The sequence below is a fragment of the Budorcas taxicolor genome, chromosome 24 (assembly GCF_023091745.1).
Source record: "Budorcas taxicolor isolate Tak-1 chromosome 24, Takin1.1, whole genome shotgun sequence".
NCBI lineage: Eukaryota > Metazoa > Chordata > Mammalia > Artiodactyla > Bovidae > Budorcas > Budorcas taxicolor.
Window position 1 is genome coordinate 15,630,915 of NC_068933.1, and position 18,724 is coordinate 15,649,638.

At 41.3% G+C, this 18,724-nt stretch overlaps 1 protein-coding gene across 1 annotated transcript in view; it reads left to right on the plus strand.

Annotated features, from left to right (window-relative positions):
- The window catches only part of FAM149A (family with sequence similarity 149 member A), a 38,636-nt gene extending 20,899 nt beyond the window's left edge, over positions 1-17,737 (plus strand). The window contains exons 4-14 of the mRNA XM_052661468.1: positions 1,475-1,617; positions 2,909-3,034; positions 4,432-4,602; positions 5,139-5,323; positions 6,133-6,287; positions 9,216-9,319; positions 9,726-9,935; positions 12,349-12,469; positions 14,103-14,231; positions 14,318-14,396; positions 17,615-17,737. Of these exons, the coding sequence (XP_052517428.1) occupies positions 1,475-1,617; positions 2,909-3,034; positions 4,432-4,602; positions 5,139-5,323; positions 6,133-6,287; positions 9,216-9,319; positions 9,726-9,935; positions 12,349-12,469; positions 14,103-14,231; positions 14,318-14,396; positions 17,615-17,688 (1,497 nt within the window). The 3' untranslated portion in view covers positions 17,689-17,737. The remainder of the gene's footprint in view (positions 1-1,474; positions 1,618-2,908; positions 3,035-4,431; positions 4,603-5,138; positions 5,324-6,132; positions 6,288-9,215; positions 9,320-9,725; positions 9,936-12,348; positions 12,470-14,102; positions 14,232-14,317; positions 14,397-17,614) is intronic.
- The last annotated feature ends 987 nt before the right edge of the window (positions 17,738-18,724 follow it).

Consider the following 18,724-nt stretch of genomic DNA (forward strand, 5'->3'; position numbering starts at 1 on the left):
GCAGCTCTCCGCCCTGGACTGTGCATGTGGGTCCACTCCCCGGGGATGGTTTTACATGGTTTTATAGCAGCGGTTCTCCAAAGGGGCCAGAGGAAAAGGGTTGTGGGGTGCAGGGCAGGGGTTGAGGGGGTGGCTGAAAGGGAGTCAGCCCTGAATCACTCGGGCACTTTTCGGAGGAGATGTGAGTCTGTCACTGGGATAAACGCCGCCCGCTCCCACCCACACTCTTTGGTCAAAAGAGGGCAGATGGGAAGAAGGCTGAGAACCATTGCTTTATGAAGCATTAGCGTCCAAATGCTGGGTTCCTTTCCTACAAAATTTCAAGTAATTATCCAGAGAGAGTCTTACGACTTCCATTTATAGAGTTTAAATTACTCCAGTCCCTAAACATTGTTTTGCTTTGAATTTAAAAACGTTTACTTACTTTTCGATAGGTAATATTTGTAAAAGCAACAAAATACAAAACAGAGAAAAATGAAAATAAGCCCTCTTCACACCCCAGCCAAATATTCTTCTGAGTTTTCTCCTTATTTTGTATTTTAAAAGAGGTAATTCAGCTACCCTGCAATCTGGGAATCTAGTTTTTTATCAACTAAGGGGAAGAAGTATCATGGAAAATATGGAATAGCAGTCTGTGAAAATCAGCCTGAATTGACCATTTTGGATCAGATATGTCAGGCTGAATTTGTGGGTTAGATTTCACACACCCGCCCTGGGAGAAAACGGACCGGACCAAGGCCTTTGCCCTATAAGCCGATAATTGGTTCTTCCAGTTGTGCTTCTGTTCACGTTTTCCTCACTGACTGTAAGGGCACGAGGCCTGTTACTTCTCAGTCATTTTCAATATACAGAAAAACTGAAGGGTTTTCTCCCTGACAGTTCACTGCGCCCTCAGCCCAAGAATCTCTTAAGACCAGACAGGAAAAATGAATACTCTGGTCTCATCCTAATAACCACATCTTTTCGGATACCTAAGGTGGTTTTTTTTTTGTTTGTTTGTCTGTTTTTCTTGAGTGAAAGAAAGTGATTCTTTCCCTTTCCATGAAATAATATTCCTTTGCATTAGAAAAAGATTGCAATTTGCAAATGCAGTTAGGTGTCCAAGGCACAACTACATGAGGGACACATGTCTGTGTACACACAAATGTGCATGTGCTTGGATATATGGTGTGTGTGTTTCCAGCGTTATCAATGTCTATGTCAGTATGTATATTCATAGCTGTAACTATGTTTATGTAAAATCTTGGATTATGAGACTTTCTCGTAGTAGAGATTATCTCTATTTAACAGTTAAGGAAACTAAGTCTCAGTTGGGATGTACTTTTTCAGAAGAGTAAAAATTGGAGCCCTGGTATGTCTGGTTTCGATCGAGTTACGCTCCCTCCTATTGTATAAATTTGTAAGTATCATTGATTCTGACGCCCTTATTGACAGCTTCTAGTCCTGTAACTAAATGTGTGTTTCTATATTTTAGGAGTTTGACAAAGCCAGTGCACAGAAGGTGCAGCAGTTATTCTGGGAGGTCGAGGAAATGTTGTTTGAAGGGAAAGGAAGCCCTCAGACCCAGAATCTCCAAGCTGAGTGCCGTGAATGGGCAGGCCGGTCCCTGCATCTGAGGTGAGGAGGTTGTTCACAAAAATTCTCCAGAAGGGGGTTGGGAACTGCTCCCTGTTGACCTGTTCAATACGTCGGTATATTTTCAGTGAAAGTGCTTGTCAAAATATGTACCGGGAACACACGTGCTTTACCGAGAAATCACTCCCTTCGAAATGGTGTCTGAGGAAATCTGGAGACCTTCCAAGTGCACTTTAATTTGTGAGACGCGAATGGAGCTCATGCTCAGAAAGGCATTGCATGCATCACAGATGCAGGAATGGAAGAAGGGAGGGAGCTATCCGTGCCTTCCCACTCCCTAGTCTGTGAGCAGCTGTGTCCGCCCTCGAGGAGCAACGCATGGGGCAAGGTCTGGGCAGGAAGAGAGAGATTATTTGCATGGATGAATCTGACTATCTCATCAAGATCCCTTATGTAGGAGAAGGTCATCTATTTCTTTTTAATATCAAAGACAAAGGATATAGATCGAGTATATAGATTGTCTTCCTTCAATTACTCAGCCAAACCTACTTAGAGGGTAAAAAAAAAAAAAAAATCCATGTCCGTTATCTGAAGTTTCTCGGGGTTATATCTGGGGAGACTACATTAGAATTTCCATACAGATGTTGATAAATCTTCTAGTTATCTTAGTAACTAAGATTTTTAAAAAATCCTGACTTAACTAAGATTTTTAAAAATCTTTACTTGATAGGTTTAATTTTTCGTCTCCAGGCCACTGTAAGCCCCTGCCTTAGAGTCCACTAGACGTTAACAATGCACGTGGACTTTCCTCGGCATCACGGTGCACTTGCCTAAACCCAGGAGCTCAGATCTGTTTCTTTCAGTGTTGTCCTACATACTTAAGATAAAAATGAAGGAAGCGAGAGGGTAGAGAAAAGAAAAGGTGGCAAGGACTGTAAACCAAGTATATATATTCACATTATTTTCCTTTGTTGCGTATATATCGGTTAACATAGGGAGCTTCCATGTGCCTAGCATTACCCTAGCTGTCTGAATGTGATTATACTGTCTCTAAGCTACTTGTTAGTCCTACAAGGGAACTGTTATTCTACTTTGCATACAAAATGGAACAGATGAAACCAGTGGCTCAGGGAGCCTGCAAACTTTGGCTCAGGGCTCTCCATCAATGGCAAGAACAGTGTAGTATGTCCCCCCTCAAAGCCCGTACGTTTCTTGTGATCCCGTTACACTGTTCATGTACCTTATCGCTTCATCCTTTCAAAACTGCTTCAAAACGTCTTCCCCTTTCCAATAAAAAATGTCAGTTTCCTTTTTTTTCCCCTCGCACTTTCAGAGTATTAGGAAGACAGCTCATCCCGCCCGCTGATGAAGGAGTTGAGCACTTCCAGAGCAGCCGGCCTGCTTCTGCCATCCACGGACCCTTTCTTGATGACTGTGGACACAGCAGCAACATCAGAGAGTATGTTGCTAGAAGTTACTTTCGAAAGTGAAAGTGTGAAGGTGTTAGTCGCTCAGTCGTGTCTGACTCTTTGCGATCCCATGGACCATAGCCTACCAGGCTCCTCTGTCCATGGAATTCTCCAGCAATACTGGAGTGGGTTGCCATTTCCTTCTCCAAGGGATCTTCCTGACCCAGGTATCGAACCTGGGTCTCCTGCATTGCAGGCAGATTGTTTACCAACTGAGCCACCTGGGAAGCATATTTTAAACTATATATTTAAATAAATAATAGCCAGAATGTGCACGTACTAAGTTGCTTCAGTTGTGACTGACTCTTTGCGACTCTATGAACCATCCATGGCTCCTCTGTCCATGGGATTCTCCAGGCAAGAATAGTGGAGTGGGTAGCCATGTCCTCCTCCAGGGGATCTTCCTGACCCAGGGACTGAACCCACATCTCCTGTGGCTCCTGCATTGCAAGTGGATTTTTCACGGCTAAGCCACTGGGGAATCCCAGTAGCCACAACTGAAGCAACTTAGCACACACACACATATCCATCCGCTGTTACGAGCAGATGTGCTCACGCTCAGTCATGTCCGACCCTGTGGACTGTAGCCCGCCAGGCTCCTCTGTCCATGGAATTCTCCAGGCAAGAATACTGGAGAGAGTCGCCATGTCCTCCTCCAGGGGATCTTCCTGATCCAGGGATGGAACCTGAGTCTCCTATGTCTCCTGCATTGGCAGGTGGATTCTTTGCCACTGTGCCATGTAGGAAGTCCTAAAAAGTATTTTCAAATGCATTTTAGTTATACTTTTTCATGTCTATCTCAGCTGTGATCCTTGGCTTCACCAACTTAGAAATTTAGATTTCAATAAAGGGCCAGCGCAGAGCACTTTTTTTTTTTTAACCCAAGATACTTCTGATTCTAAACGGATGATGCTGTGTGCATGTAATACATATATCAAGACAGTTAACTTTTAAACTGTTGTTTCAAATACTCTTGAGAGGCGGGGGCTAGATGCCAAATTAAGAACTGCCTCATGGTAATGGATACTAAGCCTCAAGACAGTAGCAGAAGAAATAAAGCTCTATTCTGTGTTATTTTGCTCATGAACAGATTTTGGTAAGTCCCTTATGCCATTCACACATCTTAGGGACTATGCCATGATGCTCCTTCATCATAGCAAAGAAGACACAAACTCGTAGAATGATTTAGACTTTTAGGAAGCCCTTAAAAATTTTAGTGATGCCTGGGTTAAAATGTTGCTTTTAAGCATATGACTTTTGTCAAATGTAGTGTTTAGTGCTTTTTAAAATTTGGAAATCTGTGGCGTTGTAACTAATTTAAGGGCCCACCCTGATCATGTAAACATTGTATTGTTGACCCTCATGCAGAATCTGCTTTTCCCCATAGGCTGTGCATCTCTGGGTCTCAGATAGTCCCGGCCGTGCTCTCAGCCCCCTCCCTGCCGGGTCCTGATGGTACCAGGGTTGTGGACCTCATGGCACATTCATCTCTGGAAGAAGAGGTTTTTGATGTGGATGGAAAGATTGAAGAGTATTTTGCTTTTGACCAAAAACAAGAGTAAATAGAATTTTATTCAACATTGACTTAGTACAATAATATTTATTGGGCATGTGTGTTGATTATAGGCTCATGTAGTGTTTTGTGCATTTTTCACTTATCCGAAAGATTTTCCATTCTTTTGAGAGTCCTGTGCTCCCCAAAGTTTTTCAGTTCCTGGCAGGATATACATATGTTAGAGCAGTGTTTCTCTTTCTTACTGACAAAGTGGCACTGATAGAAAATAAGAATTGCGTTTAGTGCGTTGGTGAAAGTGGGAAGGCTTCTAGTGGGCTTTGTCCCCCAGGGTTTCGGAATCTGGCTGCCCAGGAGAGTAAAGGGGAAAAGGTCCAGGTCCAGTCTCTGCTCTAAATGCGTATCTGATTCTTAGAGAAAAGCTATTGGTATTGTATAATAAAAATTTGGTACTAAAAAATGCTGTTTGTTTATATACATACAGTATACATATATGCATGTGAGTTGGATCGCTAGAGGAGTAGCATTCTTTTAACCTCAACCATTGATAGCTCAGTAATGAGAATGGGTTTTGTCCTTAGTGGCGAGGACTGTCCTGAACAAAAGCCAGCTCGTCGTCGCAGGACGTGGTGTACGCATGGACTTCCTCCCGTGTCGCCGCACGACTGTATCAGAGACGCAGTGGCTGCGGAAGTGTTTGATCACGTCTGGATGAATGTGGTGGAGGTGCTGGAAAAGCTGACCAGAAAAAACTGGGAACTTAGAGGTACTTAATTTGTAGAATGTGACGTATTGAAAAGAAAAAGTAACCCCTGCTCCTCAGCTTTCTGTCCCATTTGCTTGACTTGGCCAAATCTAGGACATGACTGGAGTGAGAAGGGAAGTGGGTTTCTGCCTTTATTCACAAGTAAACTTTAATCACCTCAGAAATGATATTCTCGTGTTTTGAGCTATAAAAATAAGATTGAGGTATTCCTGAAAAAATACAGAAATACATTAGAGAGAAGCTAGAAGTCACTTTTTAAATTCTGATTTTAAAAAATTACCTAACTAATCTCTAGTAATGGGATATTGTTTTTTAATTCTAGATGACATTATTTATAAAATAAAAGGTCAACAAGCTAATTTATTAATCACTTCATTTACCTGTATAAAATGTTTTCTACTCGAAACCGAGCAGAAACAAATGATAAAAAATGTCAGTGGTGTACAGTAATGACTCGTGTTAACCAATTTTCACAATAGTATAATAATCATATTAATTAAATATTACTTTTTGTAATCAAAGGGATTAATTGGGATATTATAAAATACCAAGAATCATTCTTGCCTCAGTGTATAACTCTGATTTTTTTTTTTTTTTTACCTACCACTGAAAGGATAGGGATTTCATTAGATGCTCTTGGAAAAGTGTCAAAGCCCATTGCTCCATAGGGTCTGTTCTCTTTAAGGTTCAGTGGCCACCGCAGACTTGAGGTATCTCAAGAAGAAATACTCTCTCTGAATAGTGAATTTTAAGTACATATATAGTATTAGATAATGTTTCTTAATAACCTTGGTTTTTCTTTGGCACAGAAGGAAGAAAACAGAAAGAAAAATTGAAAGTAGCTGAGAATAAATCTCCACCCACGGTTATTTCCCGCATTAATGCTGATGTATCCAGTGTTCCGCCATCCAGAAGCTCTGAAACTCGAAGTGTATCCCTGGCTTCTCATCTTAACCCACCGCAGGTAGGTGCTTTCTCGCTCTCTCTTTCTTTCAGTCTTTGTATATCTGGCCTCAGGTTGTCCAGAGTGCCAGTGTCCAGTGTTAAATTCTGTTATCAAGATATTTGAGTCTGTTGGCCAATAAGACCAAAATTTTAAAATATTTTATGAAGTTTAATAGAATTTCCAGATTGTCTGATAGAACAGGGACACTCAGATGAAGTTTAATAAAATCGCCAGATTGTTTGACAGAACAGGGACACTCAGATTTGTGACTTGCCAGCTGTTTGGAGGGGTAGAACTGATTCCACAATTTTTGAAAAGAAAACATGCTTTCCCCAGTATTTCTAGACAAGTTGAAGGTTACAGATGTTCTCCTTCCCTCCCACCAAAGCAACAAAAGACTCAATCAATGAGTATGCATTGAGTTCATTCAGCATTTATTGAGTTTGTATTAAGTGAACTGTATCGGGGCTTCTTAGGTGGCTAGGTGGTAAAGAATCTGCCTACCAATGCAGGAGACTCAGATCCGATCCCTGGGTCAGGAAGATCCCCTGGTATAGGAAATAGCAACCCACTCCAGTATTCTTGGCTGAGAAATTCCATGGAGGAGCCTGGTGGGCTACAGTCCATGGGGTTGCAAAGAGTCAGACACAACTGAGCACCACACACCAACTGTATTAGGTGTTTTAAGGACATACAGAGATGATCACAGCGTATTCTCTGAAATAGTCGAGTGAGAAGTATTATACAGGTCAGATGCAGTGTCTTCTCTAAGTGATGTACAAAAGAAAGGTTGTAACAGAATGCGGACCAGGATGATTTACCCTGCCTGAAGCGAGGCTTCATCTTTTAGGTTGGAGATGAAATTTGAGCCAAACATGAAGAAACAGGTAGTTTTCCTGGGTGGGAAGACTGTGTGGGTCAATTCAGACAATTGTCACTTGGAGGCTTGAGGGAGGGCGGCAGAGACGGACAGAGGGCTGGAGAATGGGGCGCTGGGACCAGCAGAGTCTCTGTGGCAGGACGTGGCGTTGGGAATTGAGACCCGTAAGGAGGATTATCTTGGATATGTTGTTCAACTTTTCTAAACTCGTTTCTTTATCTGTAGAATGAGGGCAATCATATGTTGTGAAAAGGGGGTGTTGTGAGCACAGAATCATACAAACATGTACTGGGAACTCAATACGGTTTTCTTGAATTATGTCCCTATGCAAAGATCTAGTAGAAAGTGGGCTGGAAAGGATGCACTTGTTCATGGGATACCTTCAGGAGGACTAAGGAGTTTGGACTTTATGTTTGCACAGCCCATCTGGTGTGGGGAAGCAGACAAAAGAGAAGAAGAAATTCCTGGTTCTTACAAGTTAATTGGAGGGCGTCAAGCCATGGCAAAGAGTACAGTGCGCGCGCGTGCGAACACACATATATACACACACACAAACACACACACACACACACACAGAGGCAATCTAGTGGATATGTTTAGAATAGATGACAGTTGTAGCTTTAGATATAGGCTACAACTTTGGAGGATGACAAAGCAGAGGCAGAAGTAGGCACCCAGCATAGGAGCAATAGGGCGTGAGGTTCAGGGAGCAGTGGATTAAAACAGAAATAACTAATAGAATTTACTCTCTAGTGCCAGGGCTTTCCACTTAGTCTTTGCTTGTGCTGTTCAAAAGAAACTTTCGAAATTGCTACCAGCTTAATGTATGTTTTGGTCTCTTTAAATTGCTGACAGGCTCAGTAATATTTCCCACTTTTCATGTTAAAATATGAAATATGAATCACATACAAGTGAACAGTTATAACAACATAGAAGAGAAGCTTTAACTATCAGGCAGCATACATATAGGGCTTCCCTGGTGGCTCAGAGGTTAAAGCGTCTGCCTGCAATGCAGGAGACCAGGGTTCGATCCCTGGGTCGGGAAGATCCCCTGGAGAAGGAAATGGCAACCCATTCCAGTACTCTTGCCTGGAGAATCCCATGGAGGGAGGAGCCTGGTAGGCTACAGTCCACGGGGTTGCAAAGAGTCAGACACAACTGAGCTACTTCACTTCATGTCAACATAAATATACTTGAGAAATATGGAAAATTTTCAAATCTAAGGAAATTTTTCAACAGATATTTTGTTGTCCTTATGGCTTTTTATGGTTTTTAGAAATGTTTTTTATAGCTATTCTGTTTGAATGTGGATAAATGTAAAAGAAAGTGAATGGGCAACAAAGTTAAAAAATAAAATCCTAGTAGAGTTTATTTTGAAATAGGCCAAGCATGTTGTGATAATCACACTAGGTCTTAGTTTATGCCTCTGACATTTATTTTTATAGGTATTCCATATGAGGAAAATGGGATTAGGGTTGCCACATTTTTCTGGAATTAGAATTCTAGTTTCAGAAACTCTGTTTGCCTGAAACTAAATATTGTTTTAAATCTACTTGGCCGTATTACAGGCCGGATACGAGATGAGTAATAATGTAGCCTTTATGTCACGCTTTCACCAAGGTTATCAAATTGAATTCTCCTAATAACCCTGTGAAGTTGGACTTGTTACCACCGACATAAAGATTGAGTGAGTGAGTCAGTCGCTCAGTCGTGTCCAAGCCTTTGTGACCCCATGGGCTGCAGCCTGCCAGGCTCCTCTGTGCATGGGATGGATTCTCCAGACAGGAGTACTGGTGTGGGTTGCCATTGCCTTCCTCAGAAGATCTTCCCAAGCAAGGAATCGAACCTGCATCTCCTGCCTTGCAGGAGGATTCTTTACTGCTGAGCGGCTGGGGAAGCCCATTTGGAAATTCAGCCATTCTTTAGTAATTTCTCTTCACATATTTTTAGAAAATAGAGTCCCTTTGTTAAATGCACCTCTTATTAGCCAGTTTGAAGTTGTCCTTTACCAGTAATTGCAGTGACCCTGGATGCTTTTTAATTTTTATTGTGTTTACTTTCCTCAGATACATCGCTTCTCCAACAATTTTTATAGTGACTTGAATGGTGTGATGACAATTCAAGCAAAACCACTTCAGCAGAGACCTACCTGTTTTGCAGATAGAACACAGTGCGTATAAAAAATAGTGATCCACCCTCTTCCCTGAGCTGGATGCAGTCTAGCCCTAAAGACCACGTGCAGTCAGTGTGTAAAAGGATGATAGTCAGGTGTCAGCACAAAACAGTTTGTTAGGTTGGGGCTGATAAGAAAAGGGGACTGTAGCTAAGAATTCTGCCTCTTGTGGGCTATATGGTTTGGTGCAAACAAGAAGAAACTTAGATCTTTTTTCCCTGTTGATGATCCTTCTTTGAAATTAAAATTGAGCTGGAAATGTTAGTCTGTTCATTCACTGAACAAATGGGACTATGTTCTGCATGCCAGGCTCTAGACAGAGTCTAGTAAAGGATAAATATTGTAAGTGCCCTGTTCTCGAAGAACTTACCCCTGAGCAATTAAGTTGCTTTCTCTCCCCCAGGAGTGAGCAGGAGGACAGACCACTGGGTGTAGGATACGCTGTTCTCTCCTCAGCCCCAAACCGTCTGGCCCGGATCACAGATGCTCGTGGACCACAGACCTCCGCAAAGAAAACACTTGCACACAGGAGGCTGCCTTCTCTTACCTCGGACTCCCAGAGACTAAAAATCCCCAGTGTGTACAGTGATGAAGTTCTTAGGGGGACAAAACTGTAAGTCTTGCTTCTCTCTGGTGGTAAAGCAAAGATCACAGAGGACAGAGATGCTTGTCAGTTTGTTTGTGGTTTATTCCAGACAGAGCATCCGCTGTCAAATTTTATATGAACATTTTTCTAAATGGTTCATTACTCTGGATATTTAACATGAATTAAAGTAGTATACTTAGTTGGATACTAGAATATAAAGTCAGGCCATGTACCTCTAGCACAGGGAGCCAAACAAAAGGAAGTTCTTTGAGGGAGAGGGTCTTGGATGGGTTTCAGTGACTGAGTCTGTAAAACTAATAATTAGCTAATTATTAGCCTTTACAGAACATAATTGATACTTTCATTGTGATATGTAAAAGTTGATGTACATAGCTATTAGAGTAAGTGGCTCAGCGGTAAAGAACCTTACCTGCAAAGCAGGAGATGTGGCAGGAGCTGTGACGGTCGATTCTTGGACTGGGAAGATGCCCTGGAGAAAGAAATGGCAACCCGCTCCAGTATTTTGCCTGGGAAATCCCATGGACAGCCCATGAGGTCACAGAAGAGTCAGACAAAACTTCAAGACTCAAAAACAACATACCTATTGGTCCTATTTATCGCTAAGGACAAGTTTCAGTCTGTGTAGGGAATTTCAGAAAATCTTTTGGCCTTGGGGATCAACATCAAATCATTGCCTTATTAAAAAGGCATTTGGCACTTCCTTTAATTGTAGAATCACAGAGGAACAGTTTTCTCAGTCACCCAAGTGTCAGGCAATATTTAGGTTAATAGCTAGTGTCTTGTTGATTGCTTTGACATTCCCAAAATAGGTTTTATAAATGTATTTTTGGCTGCTTTGGTTCTTAGTCACTGGACACAAGATGTTACATTGTGGCACATGGGATCTTATCAGTAGTGCCTCAACCAAAGATCGAACCTGCATCTGCAAACAGATTCTTAACCACTGGACCACCAGGAAAGTCCTGTAATGTAGCACTTTTTCCTACACTTTTTCACTTAAACATTATTCATATTTTCCATGTTATTGCATATTTTTGAAAGCATGATTTTAATGACTATAATTATGTGAGTATATGTGTTGCCCTGTTACTGGAAAATTTCATTTCTTTTATATTTTCACTATTATAATATGCAGTGAATATTATCTGACATAAATCTTAGTTAGGGTGTCTTAAAATTGTTTCCTGGTGGGGAGTCCTAAAAGTAAAGCTACCAGGTCAAAGATTATGGATATTTTTGAGGCTCTTGAAATATTTTTTCAAAGTTCTTCTAGGAATGGTTCTACCAATTTTTATAGATCCCCTGGCAACAGACAAGACTCTTCCCTTTACAGCCTGTAAACTTTAGGTAGTATGTGTATTTTAAAACCTGATGAATCAAAACCTGTCATATTTTAATTTGCATAAGTTTATGATTAGTGAATAAATGAAAAATGAATTAGAATTCATTTCTAGAGTAACCATCTCTATTCTTGTGCATGAGTTGGATCATTTAATTTTTCAGTGTTATTATCTGGTAAGGAAGGTGTCTTATCATCCTTACTCTTCTTTTATTAAAATTTCTAATCCATCCTGATAAATTTTACAATCTGGTTGTCAAATTTTAAAAAAAGTATCACATCGGACCTCATAGCTTTAAATCTATTTAAAATTTAGGAATAACTGACATGTTCACAATATTTAATTTTCCCATCAAAGAACATTATCTTGCCTCTTAATTTTATGACCTTACATAAAATGTTGTGGTTTTCCTCACTGAAGCCCTGCACAGTAGAATTAATTTTATCCTGCATTGATGGCTCTATTCCCTAAATTTCTACAGCAGTTGTAATAAGAACCAGATGCTGGACATAGCACTATATTATATCAACTGCATTGCCTTGTAATCTAATTACTTACGTGTCTTCATCTTGCTTTCAATAACTTCTAATCTCCCTGAGGGCTTCCCTGGTGGCTCAGTGGTAAAGAATCCTCCTGCCAATGCAGGAGACGCAGGTTCAATCCCTGAGTCCAGAAGATCCCCTGAGGAGGAAATGGCAACCCACTCCAGTGTTGTTGCCTGGGAAATCCCATGGACAGAGGAGCCTGGTGGGCTACAGTCCACGGGGTCACAAAAGGTTGGACACAACTTAGAGACTCAACAACGACAAATCTCCTTAAGGGGAGGAACTAGACCTTCAGAAACTTGTGTGTTCCGTGCATAGCTGAGCACTTATTAAACACAGGCTCATGGTCCTTGCAAAACACAGGAGTGACTGGAGCTGGGCCAGTCCCCTGCCCACATTCATCTTCAGGAAACTCAGCTCATTCTGCTAGGCACTGGAGGCAGGCTGTGATCAATAGCTCAGGTAGGGAGCTTTGCGGAAAAGTCTTTCATCTCTCTGCACCTGGGTGCTCAGGTCACGTTGTTGTGTTTACAGGCAAACTGGTGTGGAGCGTATGGGCTCCCCACCAACTCAAACCCCAAGGAGCCGGCTGCCCCCAATAGGCTCTGAGACTGGAGAGCACCACACGGCAGGTCCCGGATCGCGCCCTGTTTCCGTAAGACAAATGTCTTGATACTTCAGTGCACCATTTTCACTGTTTGTTGGAAAGCAAGCAGACATAATTTGAACACTTTCACAAGAGCTCAGTAGCATAAAACATCTCCCTGATCTGCTTCCTGAAAGTCAGTGTCTTGTGAGAATTTACAGGAGGTCAGAGGGTTGATTATTTTGTGAAATACAAACATGGCCTGAATTAAATCAGAGAGTCCAGGTGTCAAGGAAATATCTGATGGTCAGGATGGTGTAGTAAGAAAAACAGTGTGATGGTTAGGTCAGGAGGGGCTTCCCTAGGGGCTCAGATGGTAAAGAATCTGCCTGCGATGCAGGAGACCTGAGTTCGATCCCTGGGTTGGGAAAATCTCCTGGAGAAGGAAATGGCAACCCACTCCAGTATTCTTGCCTGGAGAATCCCATGGACAGGTAGATCTGTGTTTGAAGCCTGTCACACAAACTCTCTGTATGATTTGGTACAAATTAATCTCCCTTAATTGTCTTATTTATAAAAGGGCAATAATGATTCCCACCTCAAAGAACTGCTATAAGGATTACATGAATTTATAGATGTTAAATAATGCCTGGCATAGATTAAAAGCACAGTAAAATACTCTGCCATTTTTAATAGTTCTCTCTTTTTTTTTTTTTTGGCCCTGCCACATGGTATCAGGGATCTTAGTTCCCTGACCAGGGATTGAACCCTGGCCATGGCAGCGAAAATGCCATGTCCCTAACCATGGACTACCGGCGCAGCCCTAAACTCTCATCTTTATAGCTAATCTGTACCATGTTCACTGCAGTGTTGAGGCACTGTCTTCTTCACCCAAGCTCAGTTCAGCCAAGCAATTACAGAAAGCCTGAGGAAGCTATGCTGCTGGTAGGAAGCATAATCAGATTTCCCCCAGATTTATACTGACTGCTCACTGCACTCCAGTATAAGCAACTATTTATTTTTATTTTTGGCCATGTAGCATATAGAATCTTAGTTCCCTGACCAGGCATTAAACCCACACCCTCTGCTTTGGAAGTGTGGAGCCTTAACCATTGGAGAGCCAAAGAAGTCCCTAACTTGTGTCTCTTTGATAAAATATAGAAGAATGCCAATCGTAGGGACATAAGGCCTAGACAGAGAAAAACCAACTGAGGCAGTGCTTTCTCTCACACTCCTTCCGCCTCCTTGGGCAAAGCAATAAAACTCATTCCCAGAAGGCAAGAGTTGCAAAGCTTTAATATTTATCCTTAGAATATTGTGGCTTAGAGTGGAATCATAGAAGCAGTCAAACATCACATTTTAAAAAGTCAGATGCTTCAAAAATGCACCCATGCTGCATTCACAAGTGCAGAATAACATTTCTATCATAATTTAATATTAAGAGTTTTATGTGGTTAATGTTTTAATCCATATTTACTTATTAGGGCTTTCTCAGATTAAAAGGTACAGTTACTTACACAAAGTATATTTTGATACTTGGGTTTAGTAGACCTTATACTTGGCAACATCTAAATAAAAGTTTTTCAAATAAGCGAATGAAAGAATGAATAGAGGAGAGACTGATTGAAACATATACAGATTTTTCTTTTGTCTTTTTAAGAATTGCATTTGTTTGAACAAGAATGTATTACCCTTTATTTAGCTCAGAGGAAGACATCTACAAAACCATGGGCTGAGTGCATTACCTGATAGTGTAGAACGGTCACCTCTTCGAGAAAGATCTCTAACCGTGGAACAGTTTTCAAGGCCCAGCACTACCCATACATTTCGGGTAGGTTCTCTGTTAACCATAACTCTGATTCTTAAAAATATTCGAAACACTAGAACTCATCTTTCATTTTATTTTTCTTCTAACAGTCAGATACACCTCGAAAAGGTTCATTGACACTGATGGAATTTGCTGGGCACGTGTGGACAGGTCAGAGTTTTTTAACAGGTCAGTGCTTTGCATATACAAACAAAACGATGTATGTGAAGTTTCAAGTTTTCAAGATTATGTACCTTGAGAGGATAATTTTGACCATGTTTGTAGTCTTTGGTTGTATCTCAGGAATTTTTATAAAGAGCAAAATACAAAGGCAAGCACTTCTCTACTGTTGGTTAAAAAACAAAAATCTTCTGAGTACATCTGAAGATCTAACTAGGTTTTTTTTAAACATTTCATGAATCCAGTAGCATCTCATCTGGCAGATACTCTGAGGAGTTGCACAGCATGGACAGCTTTTATAAAAGGAAGGCAGGACAAGGAAAGGAAGTAATAAGTAAAGAAAAAAGAAAAGTTCATTGGAGGAAAGGAAAGGTTTAAGTAATAATGGCTTCTCATTGGCTGAGCTGCTGGGCTTGTTGCTAGGCAACAAGGAAGTCTTCCCTCCTGCTGGGGTAGGAATGTGGCTGGGCTGCTTGTTTGGGAGACCAAGATAGTTTCTTTCTGTTGTGCTGTGCTTAGTCACTCAGTCGTGTTCCACTCTTTGTGACTCCATGGACTGTAGCCCACCAGGCTCCTCTGTCTGTGGGGTTCTCCAGGAGTGGGCTGCCATGCCCTCCTCCAGGGGATCTTCCCAACCCAGGGATCAAACCCAGGTCTCCCGCATTGCAAGTGGATTCCTTATTGTCTGAACCACCAGAGAATCCCAAGAATACTGGAGTAGGTAACCTATCCCTTCTCCAGGGGATCTTCCCAACCCAGGAATTGAACTGGGTCTCTTGCATTGCAGGCAGATTCTTTACCAGCTGTCTTCCTATTGGGATTTTTGAAGGTGAGTGGTAAGCAGGCCACGAGAGCTCCCTCTACTGGCCTTCTGAGGTTGGCTGAGGTTTCCTTTTATTAATTTTCATAATCTTAAAGGAGAAAATACCCAAAGGTTCTGAATAACTTAGGGCCTTGCTGCTGTTGCTGCTAAGTCGCTTCAGTTGTGTCCGACTCTGTGCGACTTTGGGCCTTACCCACGTGAAAAAGAAAATGCTGTCTTATGAATCTTATGAGAAATCAATGTCTTTCTCTGTTGTAGAGTTTCTACACTTTTCTTCTAAATGAAACTTGATCCTTTTAGATTCTCTTTGAAGATCTAAATATAAAAATGCTTCACAAAAGTAATAATACAAATATTCCAGTTATTTTATGATTTAAGAGTTTTACAGATAAATACTTATTCTCAGCTAGTATGCCATTTAATGGAGTATTCTTGCCTAGAGAATCCCAGGGACAGGGGAGCCTGGTGGGCTGCCATCTGTGGGGTCACACACAGTCGGACACGACTGAAGTGACTTAGCAGCAGCAGCATGCCATTTAAAGAATGACGTTTCTAGACTGAACTCAGGCCAATGATATTTTAATTTTCAAAACCATTACCAGCATTTTTATTTAAGGAGGTAACATAGCATTGTCCCCTGGAAAAGAGATATGGCAACCCACTCCAGTACCCTTGCCTGGAAAGTCGCATGGACAGGGGAGCCTGGTGGGCTACAGTCCATGGGGTCGACACCACATAGCGTTGTCGTGAGGTGTGTCACTCTGGAATCAAATGCCTAACTCTAGTACCTATTGGCTGAGCACTTTAGGAGAGCCTCAGCCTCTCCTGAGGGGCCTTCCTTGGTGGCTCAGTGGTAAAGAATCTACCTGCCAATGCAGGAGATGCAAGAGAGGCAGGTTCGATTTCCAGTATGGAAAGATCCCCGGGAGGAGGAAATGGCAACCCACTCCAGTATTCTTACCTGGGAAAATCCCATAAACAGAGGAACCTGGTGGGCTACAGTCCATGGGATCACAGAAGAGTCAGACACGATTTAGCAGCTAAACAAAGACAACAACAACCTCTCTGGATCTTAGTTTTTTAATAATAGACTAGATAGAGTAATTATTGGAAAAACGTATGGAAAGGACCTAGCCAGATGTCAGGGATACATTGTTCGCTCAAAAATTATGAACCATTTGTATTATAAATAATCTGAAATGTAGAGGACAATTTGCTGTTTTAAGGGAAATACTTAATATAGTATCATTTTAAAATAAATCTAGTATAATTCAAGCATTGGGACAATCTAGGCTTATTACTGTTTACATCAGCCCAGCATAGTGAGGTCAAAGATTTCTTGATTTGTTTGAAATTTCCCTTGCTATGCTCATAGCTCTAAGCTGCCAGGGCTTTTTGTTGCTGTTTTCCTTATACGTTCCCCGGCAGTGTTTGCTGTCGTTTCCAGCAACAGTGGTTCTTTCTGTAAATGGCAGCCATGATGCTTGAGAGATAGGAGTGAGGGGTGATAAATGTGATCTCTGCAGATGGTGCAGAGGAGTTCTGATGAATTTGATTTTGGAGACGTTGATCGAAGTGTGCTAAGTGGAAAAGTGGAATAGCACGCAGGAAGAGAGGTTAGGAAGGGGAAACTGGGCTCTGAATTTGTTTAAAATCTACACTCTTACGTTTTCACCAAATACTAAGTTACTGTATTCTCTTATCAAAAACTTCCTGACAACTATTATTATTGCTGGTTGGAGCCCTCTTTCATGTCTATAGAAGTGATGGAAGGGAGACTTCCTTGGCGGTCCATTGGCTAAGCTCCATGCTCCCAATGCAGGGGGGTCCAAGTTCGATCCCTGGTCAGGGAACTAGGTCCCACATGCTGCGACTGAGACGAGGCACAGCCCAAATAAAATTAAAGTAAAATAAAGTAGTAATATGATTTTTTTAAAAGCAACGAAAGGTACATAAGAGAGATGATCCTGTATTTCTAATGATGTATTTTCTCTCTGACAAGCAGGCATGTGGTTTCTGCTTACCTTTGTTCCCAGATTCAAAAGCAGCAAGAGCTATAAACTTACCAACATTTGCTCTGTAGCAGGAAAAAAGAAAAAAAAAAGAAATGAGAAACTGAGAGGCCAGTAGTGGGAAGGACTTCTTAAGGCAGCTGACAGTTATCTGGGACAACTCACAGCCAGGATTCAGGCCCGGTTAAGGGGAGCACCCCTCCTTCTTCTCAGCACCCCAAATGGCAGTTTCTCCATATGACTGTTACCTGATTTCTGTAAAAGTGACATTACAATTTTTTTTTTTTAATGAAAAAAAATATATATCATCTGCATGGAACATACAAACATGACCCTTTTGAGAGCTGGGGTTTGTAAAAACATTTGACTGAGAATTTTGCTTGGTGTTTTAGGCTCACAGTATCCACCTAAATCTTTCCAGAGGACAACACTGACTTTAAGAAAGAGATTCCAAGTGGCCTCCTGATGTGACGTCACCAGAACTACAACCCTCCTGGAGCATTCAAAGCCTCAGCACACCATTCATCACTTGAAAAGTGGAAGAAGTATTATGTTATGTATCTGACAGTCTGAGATGTTAGACTGCCTGAGAGAAATGCAAACAAATAAACAATTTAATTTTGAACACTTTGCATTGTTAACAGAAAATGAGTCAAAATTACCAACCTCCTCCTTTATCGGAAGCATTCCAATACAGATTCTTTAAGTTTTACTTAGACGAATCTAGTATGTGTTTATAATCCATCCTTTTATCAGTTGTACACAGACATCCACATGCTTAATGTGTTATTCATACACTAATATATGGAAGTATATTATTTAGGAATATGCCTTTTTATCTAGCAGTATATAACTGTCTATTGACATTTTTGTCTTTCTGTTATTAATGCCATCACAATCCTAGTAACTAATAGATACCATTCCCTCTTTAAAAGGGGAATGATTCATAGAATAGTTGGTACAGTGTGTTAGGTTGACTAATATTCAGATTGTTCTAGTCATTGCGCTGACTTAGAGGAAGGTCAATGGCTAAGTGTCTCAAACCAATTTTGTTTTTACTAGTTTTCATGCTCAAATTCACGCAGTCTATTTAAAATACAATAAAAGTATCCCAAATTGATTGCTTTTGTAAAAGCTGAATATAAAGGTATTTAAACCATATTGCATATGGTTTCATCTTTACTATTAACGACAGAAGTGCTCATCCACTGGTGGGAAGTTTTTGCAGACGCATCCTCCTCATTTTAACACAATCTGATCTCTGCTTAAATGGTCACTGCTGCAGAAAACCTTCCAGACCCCTCTGTCTGAACAGCAGCTCTATCTACCCTCTGCCCTCTAGCCCTGCCGTATTTTTCTTCAGAGCACATGTCCTGACCTGATATTAACATAGAAAATTGAACAGAGAAGGTGTGGGAGCAGTATTAATTGTAGGCAAGCCTCTGCTATACTGCTGCTGCTAAAGTCGCTTCAGTCGTGTCCAACTCTGTGTGACCCCATAG